Source organism: Lathyrus oleraceus, chromosome 5 (genome assembly GCF_024323335.1).
Source record: "Lathyrus oleraceus cultivar Zhongwan6 chromosome 5, CAAS_Psat_ZW6_1.0, whole genome shotgun sequence".
Lineage (NCBI taxonomy): Eukaryota > Viridiplantae > Streptophyta > Magnoliopsida > Fabales > Fabaceae > Lathyrus > Lathyrus oleraceus.
Genome location: NC_066583.1, coordinates 585,297,083 through 585,313,471, shown reverse-complemented (window position 1 = coordinate 585,313,471; position 16,389 = coordinate 585,297,083). Strand labels below are relative to the sequence as shown.

Genomic DNA, 16,389 nt, shown 5'->3' with positions numbered 1-16,389 from the left:
CTCTCGGTTCAAGAATATTGAACAGGGGCAGTTGTCATACCCCAAAAATTACCCATCATTTTTCCTAAAAACAAAAAACAAAAAAAAAAAAAACAAAAAAAAAAATTAATTAATTAATTAATTAATTAATTAATTAATTAAATAATTAAAATAAATAAATAAATAAAATATAACAAATTATTTTGGACTTGGGTCTCCCTCATTCCAAGCCCATTACCCACGAAATTAGTCTATAAATACTGAAGTTTCAGTAGGGGAGAGACTTGGAGTTTACACTGGGAGATTCACTGGAGAAAGAAGGAAGAGAAGCAAAACACTCTGAGGTTTCCTTGGAACAAAACCTTGAGGAAAAAGAAAGAGAGAGAACAGAGAAGGACGGATAGAAACTTTGGCATAGGAACCCTGCCTACCCGGAGAATTCAGAGTAAAGAAACCCTGAAGGCAGCCCATCTGCACCGAAGCCATCGCCGTCCAATTCCCGCTGCCTAACTTATTCCGATACTACAAGTGGTCAATCCCTTCAACCTTGAATTGGCAAACAGGTTTGCGTATCTCTATTGTTTATACTTTCAATTGGCCATATCTACATATATGATGCATCATGATTAAATGTTGATATATAATTTGCTTTCGTATGGGAATTTAAATATGCCTGAATACCCTGAATGTTTGACCATGTTATTCCTGTGATAAAATGCCATAAAATTCAAAGTTCCTAACATGGGGCTGTTTTCAAATTCAAAATCCGTGGCCTTCGCTAGGCGAGGCAGAGGCGAACGAGACAGTACCTGATTCTTCTAGTCTGTTTTTTTTATGTTTTTATCATAGCCATGCATTATTCATCCTATCCTATTTATTGTTGTGATATTTCTCCGGTGTAATCTTCGATTGCACCCTGATTTGGTGTTCTAACATGTTTCTTTTTTTGAGTTTCGTAAAGGTTCACATATCCCAGGAAAAGGTTATTGGCTAGGTATTCCACTTTATTTGTGGGATACCCTTGTGGAGTTTCACCCTAAATTAATTTTTTAATGTATTAATTTCTAATGTATTAATTTTTTAATATATTATTTTTAATAATTTTAATGTGGAGTTTCATCCTAATTATATAACTAATTGTAAAACTTTGCCTTTGAATAAGTGATCTTGGACCTCTCTTTGTTGCCTTACGATTACGATATTACGGTCATGTCCCGCGAACGTGGGGATACCCTTAGCAAAGACCCTTCGGTTAAATCATCATAAAATAAATTATAGTCCCTCGGATGTTGCCTTCGAATATACAACTTTGTCCCTCGATGACCCTCCGATGTTGCCTACGGTTAAAAGATGATAGTCCCTTCGAATGCTAAGGTATCCTCGTAACTGTTGCCTTCAATGACCAATCGATGACCCTACGATGACCCTTTTACATCCAAAGGATAAAACTACTTATTTCTCAATAATAAGGACAGTTTTACCCTCATAAGGATAGGAAATACTCATAAAGACCTTGGGTCGGTATAACTCTTAATTGCTGGCTCACAACCTAAAACATTTTTTCACACCTCACACCTTTCAAAATACCTTCAGAAAATCACCACTTGGTATACATTCATACTAGAATCATTACCGAGTTATATTTTTCTAAACAATTTTCAAAACTAAACGAGATAATCACTTTGTATACATTCATACAAGAATCATTACAAAGTTAAATTCTCTTTTCAAAACAATTTTTCTAAACAATTCACAAACACTTTTTTTTTAGACAAAAATAATATAAGTGATCGAGCAATTAAGAGCCCATGGATAATCATGGATACAAAGGGTGCTAACACCTTCCCTTTGTATAATGTACCTCCCGAACCCAAAATCTAAATTAAGGTTTTTCCTGTTCTTTTCCACCTTTCCTTATTGGATAAAAGAAAAGTCGGTGGCGACTCTTGCTAACCGCGACATTGCGATTAAAACCACAAAAAAGTCCAGTTCACCGTATGAAAGTATGGATTCCCGAGGTGAATACTTCGTAAGAATCGATACGAGAACCTCGCTCAGAATAGATTCCCTAGATGGAGTTGATGACCGGAAAGTATTTTCCGTAAGTGTCAAACAGTCTTTTGAATCCATGACTCTGAGTACCCTGTCTAGAACCCAGTCGATGGTTGCGTAGTACGGACTCCCGAGGTGAATACTTCGTAAGAGTCGGTACGAGAACCTCACCCAGAATAGATTCCCTTGATGGAGTTGACGACCGGAAAGTATTTCCCGTAAGCGTCAAACATTCTTGTGAATCAATGACTCTGGGGATCCTTTGTAACAAAGCCCTAGATCATACCCAGTGAGAACCCCGTTTTGGAAAAGCAATCAAATTTATCCATACCTCCGACCTTTGAACCTATCCAAAGAAAAAACAAAAAAACATTGCATCCATCCATTCATTGCATACGCATAAAAAGCAAAACTCTTAGTTTGTTTCGCATTATTTCAGGAATCCAAGACTTGTTAGCAAGATGAATCCTGAGAGAAGAGGCACTTTTCAGTTCAAATACAAGAACGTGGACCTTACCAGCCTGCAGAAGTTGAGTGCCAAAATAACACCAATCAAACTCAACAACTTTGTACAAAACTATGGAAAAATTCTGGACATCCTAAATGAGAAGATGGACATGATGACCGCAGTGACTATTGCTCAGTTCTATGATCCACCTCTACGTTGTTTCACGTTTTCTGACTTCCAGTTGGCTCCTACCTTGGAGGAGGTTGAGAGGATCATAGGCCGGAATTTGAAGGATCATAATCCATTTCCTAAGCTCGATGAAGATATTCCTCCCAAGAGGATAACTTCAGCTTTGGGTCTGAAAGTTTCTGAAGTCGTGGACAATTGGGATGTGAAAAGACCTTTCAGTGGTTTTTCTAGGAAGTTCTTAGAAGATCAGGCCAAGAAGATGGAAAAAGAAGGGAATTGGGAAGCCTTTTATGCTGTGTTAGCCGTGTTGGTATATGGGATAGTTCTCTTCCCAAATATTGACCATTTTGTGGACCACCTGGCGGTGAGAATTTTCCTCTCTGGTAACCCTGTACCGTTTCTCTTGGCCGATCTCTACTACACTCTCCATGATCGTCATGAGAAGAAGGGAGGAATCGTCTTATGTTGTGCGCAGTTGTTGCATGCCTGGTTTAGATCCCATATGCCCGAGGAAGGTCCTTTTGTCTCAAAGGAACTCAAGCCCTTCCAGAAGTTAGCTTCCCTCACCTCCAGTCATGTTAAGTGGTATATCAGGGATTGGGAAACCGAGAATGTGATTGTCAGCATTGGAGACTTCCCCAATGTGCCTTTGATAGGAACCAAGGGTTGCATCAACTATAACCCTGTGTTATCTCTGAGGCAGCATGGGTACCCTATGAATGGCCCTCCAAAAGCTGAAGCTCTAGAGCCTTTCATCTTACATAGTGCTGAAGCGGATCATCCCATGGTGAAAAAGATCAAGAGGTCTTGGCAAGCAGTTATCAGAAAAGGTAAGGAGTTGGGTAAGAGAAATGTCATTTCCCAAGAGCCTTACACTTGTTGGGTTAGAGAGAGGGTTCAAATGATTAAACTCCCTTTTCCATTTGATCCTTCTATCTATCCATTGGTTCCTGAGCCAAAACCCATATTACCTGAAGATGTAGAGAAGCTCAATGCCCGTATCAAGGAGTTGGAGTTGGAAAATGCTGATTTGAGAATCAAGCTTGGCCGAGTCTCGATAGAGAATGGGAACTTGAAAGACGGTCAACAAAAGAAGGACAAAGAGCTTGAAATCTCCAACAAAAGAGCTAGAGAGTCTGAAGCAAGGAGAGAAAAGTTTGGACAAGCGCTCTATAGCACTAAATCTGTGTTCAAATCAAAGGAAGATGAGTTGGATAGAGCTTTACTCCGAATTCAAAAACTCAATAAGACTCTGGAACTGACCCTTGAAATGAAAAGGGAAGCACGGCTGATTTCTGAGATTCGTACTCGTGAACTGGAGAATACCATTCAGAAATACAATGATACTCTAGAATGCGAGAAGCTGAAGACTGAAGAGTCAGAAAGAGTTTGCACACGGCTGAAATATCATTTGGAACGAGCCGATGCTAGAATCCAGGCACTTGAAGGTGGGGATCAGGATGCTGCCTATATGATGTTACTAGGTGAATGCAGATATTGGAGAAACCTCTATAGGGACATAGAGGTGACCAAGGCTGAAGACTTGCGCATCATCCAAGATCTCCAAGGGCTTTACACTGAGTGGAAGGGCAAATTTCTGAGGCTGTCCGGATTTGCGAGTTCCATCATGCGAGAGCTACCTGAGAAGATGCAAGAAGCTGATTGGTGCATGTGTCCAGAGAACACCCCGCATCAAGTCTTTAATTTCATTAAGTTTTGTAAGGCAATGTTAGAAGGGTTAACTACCGACCTTGCTACGGTTCGGAAAGCCCATAAGCCATGAGCACGTTGTTTGTATTTGAACTTTGATATGAGATTAATGAAAATCGCTTTTGAGATTCATTTTATTGTGTTTCATTTCCTTATTATTTTAAATATTTGCGAACAAGTGTTGTGACATTTTTGAAATGAACAATTGAAACTAACCAAGAGTTTTGCAAACAAAATGCATCCATACATGCATTCATGCATTTTCAAAACAGAGTCTCATTCTGTCCTTTCTTCCTCCAGTTTCACGCTGAATTTTCAACACCAGTATAATACTCGTGCCAGAGCAAGACAGAGAATGGCTGACCAAGAACAAGAATTGGAGCGAGTGAGCTCAGAACTCGAAGACCTACGTGGAAACATGGGTCAAGTCATGGAGATACTACAGGTCATTAGGGCAAAGTTGGACGCCCAAACGACGGTCGTTTCAGAAATCGTCGGTCCCACGATTGAACCCCAACCTGCAAGGACAGTACCAACCCCTTGGCCAACCTATGGTTTACCTCCCGGTTTCACACCTCCAGTTGAAGGCGCCCCTGGTTTTGCACAATCCGCTCAGCAGACGGCTCCTCTACCGACCATCAATGAAAATCATCCAGTGGTCCACACGTTCGCACCTCCTCTCGTTCGTGCACATGTGCAACCTTACTTTGAGGATCAACAACATGCTCCGGACTTTTCAGACGAAGATGAGGAAAGGAAGGAAGACATAAGAGGGATGAAGGAGAATTACCAGATGCTTGAGAAAAGATTGAGGGCTATGGAAGGTGACCAAGTTTTTGGTGCTACTGCTAAGGAGATGTGCTTAGTGTCAGGTCTTGTGATTCCTGCGAAGTTCAAGACCCCAGATTTCAATAGGTATGAGGGCCACTCGTGTCCTAAGAGTCACCTTATTATGTACTATCGAAAAATGGCTGCGCATGTAGAGGATGACAAACTTATGATACATTGCTTCCAAGACAGCTTGAGGGGTGCTCCCTCTAAATGGTACTTAAGCCTTGATCAGAGTAGGATTCGTTGTTTCCAAGACTTATCTGATGCTTTCATCCAAATATGTATCTTTCTTGCCAATTCTTCTCAATAAGGAATTTGGAATTAAGTTGATCGTATCTCCCCCGTCGACCAAGACTTTAATAACACTCACTCCGTCAACCTTAGCCCATATAAAGAGTGGCTTAAGGTGTTGTTCATTCCTTCATAAGGCCTGTCAAAAACGACCTTTTCTTCTTCAACACCCCTATTTTTCATGATATAATAGCACATAGGCTTATGATTTTCCATCTCTTTAGAAAAAGAATCATCATCCTTTTTTGTCACCCCATTAATTCTATCGAATTCTATAGGTAGAACTAAAACAATGTTGCATATGATGTCAAGCTCATCATCTGACCCATATTCAAAGTTATCTGTAAGCATATCATCTTCAGTTGGCATGGAATCTTTGCCCTTGGGCTTAACTAGTGCTGGCATATGGGGAAAAAGTCTTTCCTTCATGGGTCTCTTTGCCACTTGATCATCTGTCAGCGCTAGGATTTTGTCATTGTTACTTGACTTTATAGCCTCAAGAGAAACTTTATTTCTTCGTTGGTGCATCCTCCATTGGGCTTTGGTCATGGGATTTTTACCTAGGAAATTCTTAGAACCATATGAGTAATTCTTTGACACCTGAGAGTTATCGTGGTAGGATGAACCTACACCAACATCGATCATCTTCCATTTTTGTTGATCTGCATTGGGGTTGTTCGTAGGTCGGATCCATTCACCAAAAGGAACACCAATAAGTGGAACATAAGTCTTTTTCTGACTTCTCCAATGGTGTGAAGGTTCTTGGTACTTCTTATAAGGGACCCCCCCTTTTGTCAAAGGAAACTTGGGGTCTTTTATCATCTAGAATTCTTTTCCTTGGTTGCTGAGCTGAGGCTTGATATTTTCGAGGCCTTTCGTTGCCTCTTTGTCGAACATTGCACTGTAGCGAGGACACTACATTACTTCAAAACCTTTAGTTTTGCATCGGTTCAAGAAGTCAGTTAACTCCTCCTCAACTTTTGGATATACCACCTTGATTTTCTTAATGTAATCCATCATACTCACTTATTCAAACTTCGTGTTGATACATATAGTAGTGTTGAACATCATGATCTCCAAAGGCTCGACAAGATATGCCTCCTTTAATTGTAGGGGGTCTAAGTTGATTTTCATTAACGGATTGGGTTTATCCCCAAACTTCATCCTACCATCCTTTAAAGCACCATGTATCAAATCCCTGAAAAGAACACATTGAGAAGTTTTATGACCAAGTAAATCATAATATTTACAAAAACCTTTCTTCTTCCTTTGTTCCATCGGTGGCGTCTTTAGGCCTTTCGGCACTATGATTTCACCATCGACAACTAGAAGGTCGAAAATGTCATCACATTTAGTTACATCGAAAGTATAAGTTTTTGCAATAAACTTTTCAATTCTACTTGGTTCAACATATTTTTTCCATTTGAGGGCCTCAAAACTTTACAAACATACGGAGGCCCTGGCTGAAATTCGGCCAAATTAATATTATTTTCTTCTGAACACTCGAAAACTACATCAAGTTCTTGGTTATTATCATTTGTTTCTATGTAAGCAATTTTTTCCTTTATAGGGTGTTGATTTATTCTAGCCTTTTCTAAGCTAGTTTTTTCTTCCTTCAAGTGTTTAACTTATCTAACCCTATCTTTTAATTGGGCCATATCACTTAGGTATTGGGTATCTAAATTTTTTCTAACATAATACTCTTAACCACCTGCAGCCATTTCGACTAGCTCATGTCCAGACACTTGAGTAAAGCACTTTGACTTCATTAAGCTGAATCTATTGAGACAATCATTTATTAGTTTAAACGTTTTTTTTTCACACTAGTTAACTCTTTTAGGCTAATTTTCGACTGTCCCATATAAAATTGCTCATGGAACACTCTCTCTAGTTGATTCCAATTATATATGGAGTTTGGAGGGAGAGTAGTGAACCATGTGAAATCATTCTTAGTCATAGGGTTTGGGAAGTATTTCATCTTATAATTTTCGTTATTAGCCAGATCACCGTCTTCTGACTGGTATCGAGCAATGTGCTCAATAATGGACTCACTAGTTTCACTTGCAAATTTAGTAAACTTAGGGATTTTCCAGTCCTAGGGAGTTCAGTTTTTAGGACATCTTCAGATAATGTAGAAACAAAATTTGGCGTATGAAAACCAACATTAAGACTATTTTAAGTTAGAATTTGTTCAGCCATATTGGTTATGTTATTCCCCCACCCTCACCCCCCACCCACCCACACAAACACACACAATTTTTTTAGACTCTTTCAACTACGTGATATGTATATTCGTTCTTGTTCACCAACACCACATCTTCCACTATCTTGGGTCTAGGTTGTTCGACTGGCTGGAGCGCAACTTGCTGTTTCACTTGGTTATTAGGGATTGGCTAGATTAGTGTTGGAGGAGATCCAAAAAGTAAGCAATTCGACCCATTTTATGTGCTAATTATTGGTAACTATGATCAGTATTTTGGATCAAAGGATTGAACACCGTACCAATTTGTTAGGTAAGCATGTTAACCGTGTCATGGTTATTGTCATCCCTCTGTTTCCTAACAACCATAAGGGAATTATTAGTTAAGGGTGGCATAACCTGAGGGATGCATCCCAATTCTCTCTGATATTTACGAATTCAACCAGAGCTGTTTATAACAGCTCTTTATGCCATATATGAATTGAAATTAGAGGCAACAACAATTTCATTATCTGTGTACATTGACGCATTCGTTTGTAGGCCTGTCATAATTGCAGTTGACATGCCATTTGGATACTCCCTACCACTAGGGGTAAGTGTAAAACTTGAAAGGAATGGAGGCCTAGTACCTCTTACAGTGGTTGGTGGTGTAACCACAAGATTAATAGGAAAACTAGTTTGTTATATTAATGATATCACCATTTCTGGTGTCGTTGTCAAAACTAATGTTTTACTCACGACATGAGGAGTTACTCCAACGGTCGTTGAAGTGCTTGCACCTCCTACCGCCACTCTGATTGGTAGTTCTTCTACATTTGGGGGAGGAGGAACCCCTTGAGGGGACAAATTCCTTGATGGTCTAGACATACTAACAAACTTACCACTCCTCAGACACATAAGCGCTCAACAATTGATAACTTTTAAATGCATGAAGAATGGAAACAAACATAAAATCACATACGTTATTTGCAAAAAGTTTAAATTTCGTATAAAAGAGTCCCATCGGGGGTGCCAATTTGTTTAATGGTATTTTTAGTAAACAATCCCGAGTTTTAATTCACTTAAAGGATCAAACTCGAAAAATTATAAATGACAAATTGTTCTAAATGTTTGAGAAAAGTGTGATAGTGCTAAAAGGTTTTCCAACGTCAGGAAGTAAATGTAAAAGTACTTGAATGGATAAAAGAAATAAAGAAAGAAATACAAAAGTAAAACAATTGGGTAAAAAATGTTTGAATTAAGAGTGAGACGCAAGTTCATACATTTCTCACAAATTATTTATCTTTGTGGCTCAGATGTGTGAATTCTAAATAGAATAAAATGAAATGTGAATCGCCATTACATAAACGAAAATTACTTATATATTATGTACATCAATAATTGTCAACAACGATTATATCTCCAGAATACGACATGTATCTTCTACGTGGGATTTTGTGTTCTGATGTGTTTACATGTGTCTTTGGTTCTCGAACTGCTCTAAACTGTTACTACTGTCGAAAACGTCTTCAAGTTACTTGATCATATCTTTTGAAAACTCCATTTATCGAATTCACAACTTGGTGTTAACAACATGACTTAGCTACCTACACTTAGTATTTATACCCACCTCGTATCTCACATTCATGTAGAAAATTCTAAGTCGAAAATCTCAGACTAACATTTATCTATAATTAAACCAGACAAGCTAGACAAAGTAGAAAAAATCAAACTCAGATGAAACACATTGAAAATCAAGTCAAGCAATGCAGATAGACAAAATACAGATGTATTCTGAAAAATCAAATTTTGAACAAATACAGAAGTGCATTTTCGTATTAACCTGCAACTAAAAAAACACAAGTGGAAGAAATGCATGGAAACCAAAGATACTCAAAACACATTGCTCATTTAAACTACCTACCAAACACATTGCTTAGTTATACTACATATATATTGATGTATATTACACAACCTAATGCTCGAATTCTACAAATGTTTGTATCGAGAAATCAAATGTGAAAATCTTTGATTCAAAAACTTACCAAATGTGAGTTTGATGTTTAACACTTCGATTGGTTGGATGTTGATAGTAGAAACTTGGATGTGAGTTAAGAGAGTTTGAGATTTTGAGATTTTGGGAGAGAATGCTGAAAATGAGGAAGGGGAAGGGTCTCACGATTTTTTGATTAAAAACCCATATGGAGATACACCTATGTAAGTTACTATAGAGATACATTTTCGTATTAATTTTTGACAAAAAATAGGATATGACTCACTTACGAATGGATTGTGTGTGAATTGGAGTGTGTTTGGAAGTACATTTTCGTATTCTAGAGGTAGTTTTGGTTTTTTACAATGATGTGGGAGAAATCCTTTCGGTGGAAAAAGTAATCCCCTTAATTTTTAAAATTAAAGGCTTTCAAAATTAAAGTTAAACCTCAAGACTCCAATTTTTCCCAATGTTTCCCTTGATGTTTGGATATAAAGGATGTATAACTCGAATTGTTATATGTAGAATTTGGTTTTTTCATTACATTCTCTTATAGCCACACCTAACTCTTTTGGGATTTATGCGCATATAAATGATAGGAATTTCTTATCCCACCCTATGGGATGGTAAAACAACATTTGAAAAACCTAAAATACCCCTCAGATTCTAGATATGCATCTCTGGACGCACCTTGAAATATTAAATGTTTCAAAGATGCATCTCCGTAATATTTTAAAATGACCGCACCTTCGAATCCTTTTAAAACATACATTATGTCGTCAAATGGCCGCCTCTCACGGTGATCGACATAGATGTTGAATTGCATGTCCTCGGTAACCAAGCGGTCAGGATACACTATGAACGGATCTATCTTCTGGTTCCCTTTGAGTGGGGAAAATGTAGTAGCACACGTCATATCCTCAGTGTAAGTCGGTACACCTGCCCAGCCGAAGATGCACAAGAAGTGTTGGAGGATCCAAGTCTGAAAATTTTGGAACACACAAATGATCAGTAAGGGCATTGCAAAAATGCAATGAAAATGACACAGAAAGATTAAAATACCAACAAATATTACCGTAAGTAGTGTGATGTTTCCTGTGACCTGCTCCGTCTTTCACATACAGCTCTCTGATAACTTCGAGTACAAATAGACCAAACAAGCGTCCCTCAGTTATACTCATGGATTCGCTCGAAGTCCCCGAAGTACCGTAGATAGACGACATATGTATAAGTGACACTCTTGTTCATAAAAATCGACGTGCAAACCAAATCTAGAAGTTATGATCTCATAGCATATGTTCTATGGAACCCCACCCACTCGTCATCGCCTCTAGCCTCATAAGCTCTAAGGAGCTCATTTGTAATTACTTTTTTAGGAATTCAAACCTAGCATGAGCCCCTCTGATTTTGGCCATCTCTGACATCACATCCTCTTGGTCAACTCCCAGATAGTCTACCATCAACTCGAGTGTTTCGTCTTTGCTAATCCTCCTATGATCTTGAAGTTTTCCCCCTAATTGAAATATGCAGCAAACACGACACGTCGCCGAGTGTGATAGACGTCTCATCAAGTGAGACTTGGGAGATGAAATGTCAAGGTCTTGGTGTGACATCTCTCCATGAATGCATTAAGCATCTTGTGGTTGACCGTAATATAATCGGTCATGTACAAGTCTTTCATCCTAGATAGGGACAAAGCTACCTGATACCACTCCTCATTCGGCTAAGGCAAGGCAGTAATCTTTCGCTCGTGGTTAATAATCTTCAGCGGATCACGGTCCTGCAGAAAAATAAATAAATGTCAAAAACTTGTAATATAACCATAAACGTAAAATTAAAAAGAATGACTTCAGCTATTGCTACCTCTCCGTCCCAAATATGTATGGAAGTATGGTCTGGATATAGAGGCAGTAGTGACAACTCTACATGGCCTCCTTCAAATGGATCTGACTCAACATCCTCAGCAGTCTCACCAGCCGGAGGTGGCATTGACTCAAAATCATCATCTGTCGGAGATGACACTGGTGCCTCCGGTACCACGGATGACTCGGGTATCTCTTGCGCCTGAATATGTGAAATATGGCGCCTGTGGGAGGATGGAGGGAGTGATGTGTCGGTAGGTGAAATTTGTCTCCTACGGGAAGAAGAAGATGGAGAAGCATGAGCCCCAGAAGTAGATGTCTCCGCATGGCTAGAGTGAACAGGAGCCTCTGAAACCTGACTCTTCTCCCGCCGCACTGATGGATGTTGTGCAATCCTCCCGTACCTCAGTCTGTCGTGTATATCAGTTATAATGTCTGTAAGTAAAAGTAAGTTAGAAATCAGTGCAAGCAAGCAACACTACAAGCAAGAAAAGCAAAAAATAAAACAGACTGCTAATTTCCAGAGATGCATCTCCGGTTACTGGAAACTTAAACGTTGAAAAATTTCGGAGATGCATCTCCAAAATTGTCTGCAACTCTTAAAGTTCGTTAATGGCGACAATGCAGACATGCAAATCCCAAAAATAATAGTTTGGTCATCATTTTCAGCCAACAAACATCTATTACAGTATGTCTAAACTATCATTCATGCAATTTCTACTCATTTCTTACCTTAATCGTCAATTTCTACTCATTTTCACAAAAAAAATTTAGAACATCAAAAACTGACAATTTTAGAGTTTACTTCACACTTTGATGATGTCTCTGATGCAGTTGATGTTGATTGATGAACATATGAGCTTGGTTGTTTGATTTAGGAATTGGTTGATGGAAAACACTTTGAGAGTTTGAACAAACTTTGTGTTTTCTTAGAAATGAGGAAGAAAATGGGTTCTGGTGCGATTTAAGCTCTAATACCTTCAGGAGATGAATCTCCGAAATATGTTTGAAGATGCATCTCTGGAATATTTTAACGTTAAGTCAAACTTGTGTGCAACCAGAGATGCATCTCTGAAATCTGTAAACATTTTAGTATTTTCACATGGTGCTTAAGTATAGTGCATTAAGAAATTCTCTAAATAATTGGTGGTCTAAATCGATAGATTCCTATGCATATAAATGATAAATGATAGGTGGTCCAAATCGATTGGCTTACGACACTTCGATAGAATTAGAATTTTAGTCTTACTCATCTTTACAAAACCAATTTTTAAAGTGAGAGAAGTGACTCTATATAAACAATTTGTAGACTCTATCTTTATCCATGGTGACACTTGGGTTTTCCAAATAAATGCATCTATGGATTTACATTTTTAACTATTATTTTCACTTGATCATATAGTCTATTTTCCTCCCTAGCTTGATTACAAAGTTGCAAGAGTACCCTTCTGTTACTTCTCGGTTTAAAACAATTTACAATAAATAATCAATCTTCTTTCATTGCACTAATTTACCACGAACTTCAAAAATCGCCAAGAAACTTTCCAACCACTATGAATTGTAATAGAAAGAATGCAATAACTATTTCTCTCTCCACATGCAAATACAGCTCGGAGTTAGAAATAAAGAGAATGCACTTCAACTATACTCTGCTATAAACTGATGACAAAATATTGCAGCATTTGTAGCTTTATCATTCCATCTTCTATAGAACTTTGTATTGAGATAAACTGCAGAGAGAATGACTTTTTTGATATAATCTCATGAAGCAAGATTGCTGAGGCCAAAATAGAAAGTTCCCTGCTTAAATGCATTAACAGCATAATCAAGTTGAAAATGACCAAACTGTGATTTAAATCTAACTCCACATCCCATTCCAACACCAGATCCTGGTTTACCTTGCCTTAAAGCTGGATTTCCTGAATTTTCAAGAGATTAACAGCATGAGAACACATTTGAAATGGTTTTGGAATAAAGACTAAAAAATAAAGTGTACCGAGCACAATAAAAATGATCATGTAGATCAATTTGAGAGAAAAAATCGGAAGTTTCCAATGCAAGATCTTACTCACCGGGTACAAAATAACCAGACCGCAAATCTGTTCCACAATCCATGAAAACCGCACCCTCCAACACCTTATTCTATAGTAAAGAAGACATTCGTTAATTTGGCACAACTAATTTTGTTTTAAGAAAAGATGTAATAAAATTAAAAAGATGAATGTGCATGTGTTTAACAATGTTCGTCTACTTTCATTTCCAGAGGCTCGAAAGAAAAAAAACTGATCGGTTTAAATCAATCATGTGCTAAACCTTCATCAAAACCAGACATGATCTCATGTAACATGCAATGTTACATTATATGATGTTGTTTATAAAACTATCACGTACCAAAGGGAGGGTCAGTTCGCTATTAGCCACCAGACATGATCTCCCAGATCCGACAGCTCCTTCACCGTACCCTCGAACACTCCCAAGTCCTCCGATGGAAAATGCTTGGTAAGGAGCCATGTCCCCAACGATCGAACCGCCTGTAAGTCTGACAGAACAACAAAGGATATAATCACATAGTTCAATGTTTATTGAGCCGCAAGTTTGATTTCAAGTTGAAACTAGGACCCGCGAAGCAGCAAATTACCAACCTTGTCAAGAGAAGTGTTGGTCCAAGTTTGATTCCTTTGGAAGCAGCGAATTTGAATCGGTTGAAAATTATCATCTTTGAAAGAACTGGAATACCTTGCTCTATTTGAAGATTAAACTGAAAAAATCAGGCATTCAGTCAGTGGAATTGATGCGCAAAACGACTATTTATTTTGGTGATATGTAAATTCATTCACATAAACTATTTTGGTTCACAAAATAGGAACCCGAAAACTAACTGGAAATAAGAATATAATTCATTACATGAAAACAGCTACGATCGTTTGCCTTTGCAAATCGAGATTCATGCTTTAACACTACCATACTGTCATGTGGACTGCCACTGCAATAAGCAATGCATATCATATCATCAAAATCAGTTCGATATTTCGAAAACTGCAATATTAAAATCCTTAGTTACCTGTAAGTCAAAGCAAACCCATCACAGTCCCTACTTATACTGCGTCCATCATCGTTAAATGGACGAACATGCTGCACGATAGTTCAAAACGTTAGTTTCTGCTTTCTATTTTGCCTATAACAAAAACATAAAGCGCGCGCAAACTGTGCTTCTATATTAAGTCAGATTCACGAAAAGACAAGTATGAACAAACCTCAAATTTTATGCTGGATGTGCTGCTCCACTTTGAACTCACAGGTTCCTTCAAGTCCATTCCGACCGATAATCTAGATAAATTTACACCTCCACTTCCCGAGCGGGAGAAATTGTTCATAGGAATACCATGGGTTCTAATCTCTGGTGAAAAAGAATGCTGCAAAGCGTAAAACGACAACCACAAGTAAAATTTAATAGTTTATTGCACACCATTGTTTTGCATAGTCTCTCGTACCATAAAGTAAAAAAGAACAAAACCAACCTGCACTGTGAAAGACTGATGAGCACGACATTCTTGCCGTGGCCTTCTATATGCGATTAAGATATTTGAATCATACAAACCCTTGTCCCATGAAACATCAAGCTTCTCACTTCCACCAAATAAGTTCGGGTGTTTGATGCAGAGACTAATCATAAGAACAAAATAAAAAGCCTGTCTATCAGTTACTCATTCACACAATTCTCGAAACACCAATACCCTCCTCAACCTCTATAGCACCGATACTTTAGATTAAACTAAGTCATGTGTCTCATGTGTCTCATGTGTCCCGTGTCTGACACCGACACACACGACTATTTTCAATTATTCTAACTGTGTCAGTATTATGTCTGGTGTCTGTGTTGGTATTTCATAGCCCTCAACAATGGAATTCACATCACAATAATCTATTTTTTTTCCATATAAGGCATAGTAATCAACTGAGAATCTTACCTTCCAATTACTAGTGAAAGAGGATTGCCAGCACTACTGTTCAAGGAAAATGCAAGACAATAATCAGTTATTAATATATAGAAACAAATTAGAAAAATATATAATTTTTTAGGTGAAAATAGAAAATGAATTGAGGTGAAATGAAACCAACCTGAAGGTATTGAGCATCAAAGAAGTACATAGTTTGTGAGTAAAATCAACATTAACGTCAATCTTTGCTGCAAAACAAAAAGACTCAATAGTAAATAAAACAAAGTTTTTTGAAATTGAAAAGGCAAAGAAAAATGATGAAATTGAAATTGAAATCAAATTTCTAACCTTTGCCAGCATGGATGCTCTTTTGAGCTCCCATAGCATAAAAAACGCATCAACCATTAAATAAAAAAATTCTGAAAATCTGAAGTAACGTAAGAGGCTTCTATGTTTGATGGATTATATAGTTTGTATGTTGGAGACAAGACAATGTTGTGTTGCTTTAAGTTTCGTAGTTATTCCGAAACGGTTCTGAGTTGGTGTGTGCGTGCGTGTGTTTATTCTGTTCTTAGCTTTCAACTTCTGTTATCCCTTTTGCTTCTCCGCACTCCACACACACATAGCATTGCACGTGACACCATGATGACTGCTAATTGGGCCTTCTTGTTGTTAAGATGTTGGCCCAAGTTATCATTGGGCTACCTCTCTTTCTTACAGATTTTTTTTTTTTGGATTTCTTAATTCACCCTATATATTACTAGGACACCAGGTAAAAGTACAAAAATGTCTCATAATTTCAGAGATGCATTTTCAGATGCAACTCAAACACATACAATTTAGGTCAATTCTGAATCACGTCCTATGAATAGGCATGGCAACGGGGCGGGTCGGGGACGGTATTTACCTCCCCCAAA

General features: G+C 38.0%; 1 protein-coding gene across 1 annotated transcript; it reads right to left on the bottom strand.

Moving 5' to 3' along the window:
* Positions 1-12,896: 12,896 nt before the first annotated feature.
* On the bottom strand, positions 12,897-16,083 carry LOC127086693 (outer envelope protein 39, chloroplastic). The gene is made up of 11 exons (XM_051027489.1): positions 15,821-16,083; positions 15,654-15,720; positions 15,503-15,538; positions 15,053-15,197; positions 14,789-14,947; positions 14,596-14,666; positions 14,439-14,517; positions 14,177-14,292; positions 13,926-14,073; positions 13,607-13,676; positions 12,897-13,453 (listed from the first exon to the last, which is right to left on the bottom strand). The coding sequence occupies exons 1-11, from the start codon at positions 15,852-15,854 to the stop codon at positions 13,296-13,298; spliced, it is 1,083 nt and encodes a 360-aa protein (XP_050883446.1). The 5' UTR covers positions 15,855-16,083; the 3' UTR covers positions 12,897-13,295.
* Positions 16,084-16,389: the final 306 nt, after the last annotated feature.

Coding starts and splice junctions, on each gene's coding strand:
- LOC127086693 (XM_051027489.1), bottom strand. CDS start 15,854: ATGGGAGCTCAAAAGAGCATCCATGCTGGCAAAG. Junction 15,539..15,653: donor TTGATGCTCAATACCTTCAG/GTTGGTTTCATT, acceptor TTCCTTGAACAG/TAGTGCTGGCAATCCTCTTT. Junction 13,454..13,606: donor GTCTGGTTATTTTGTACCCG/GTGAGTAAGATC, acceptor TTGAAAATTCAG/GAAATCCAGCTTTAAGGCAA.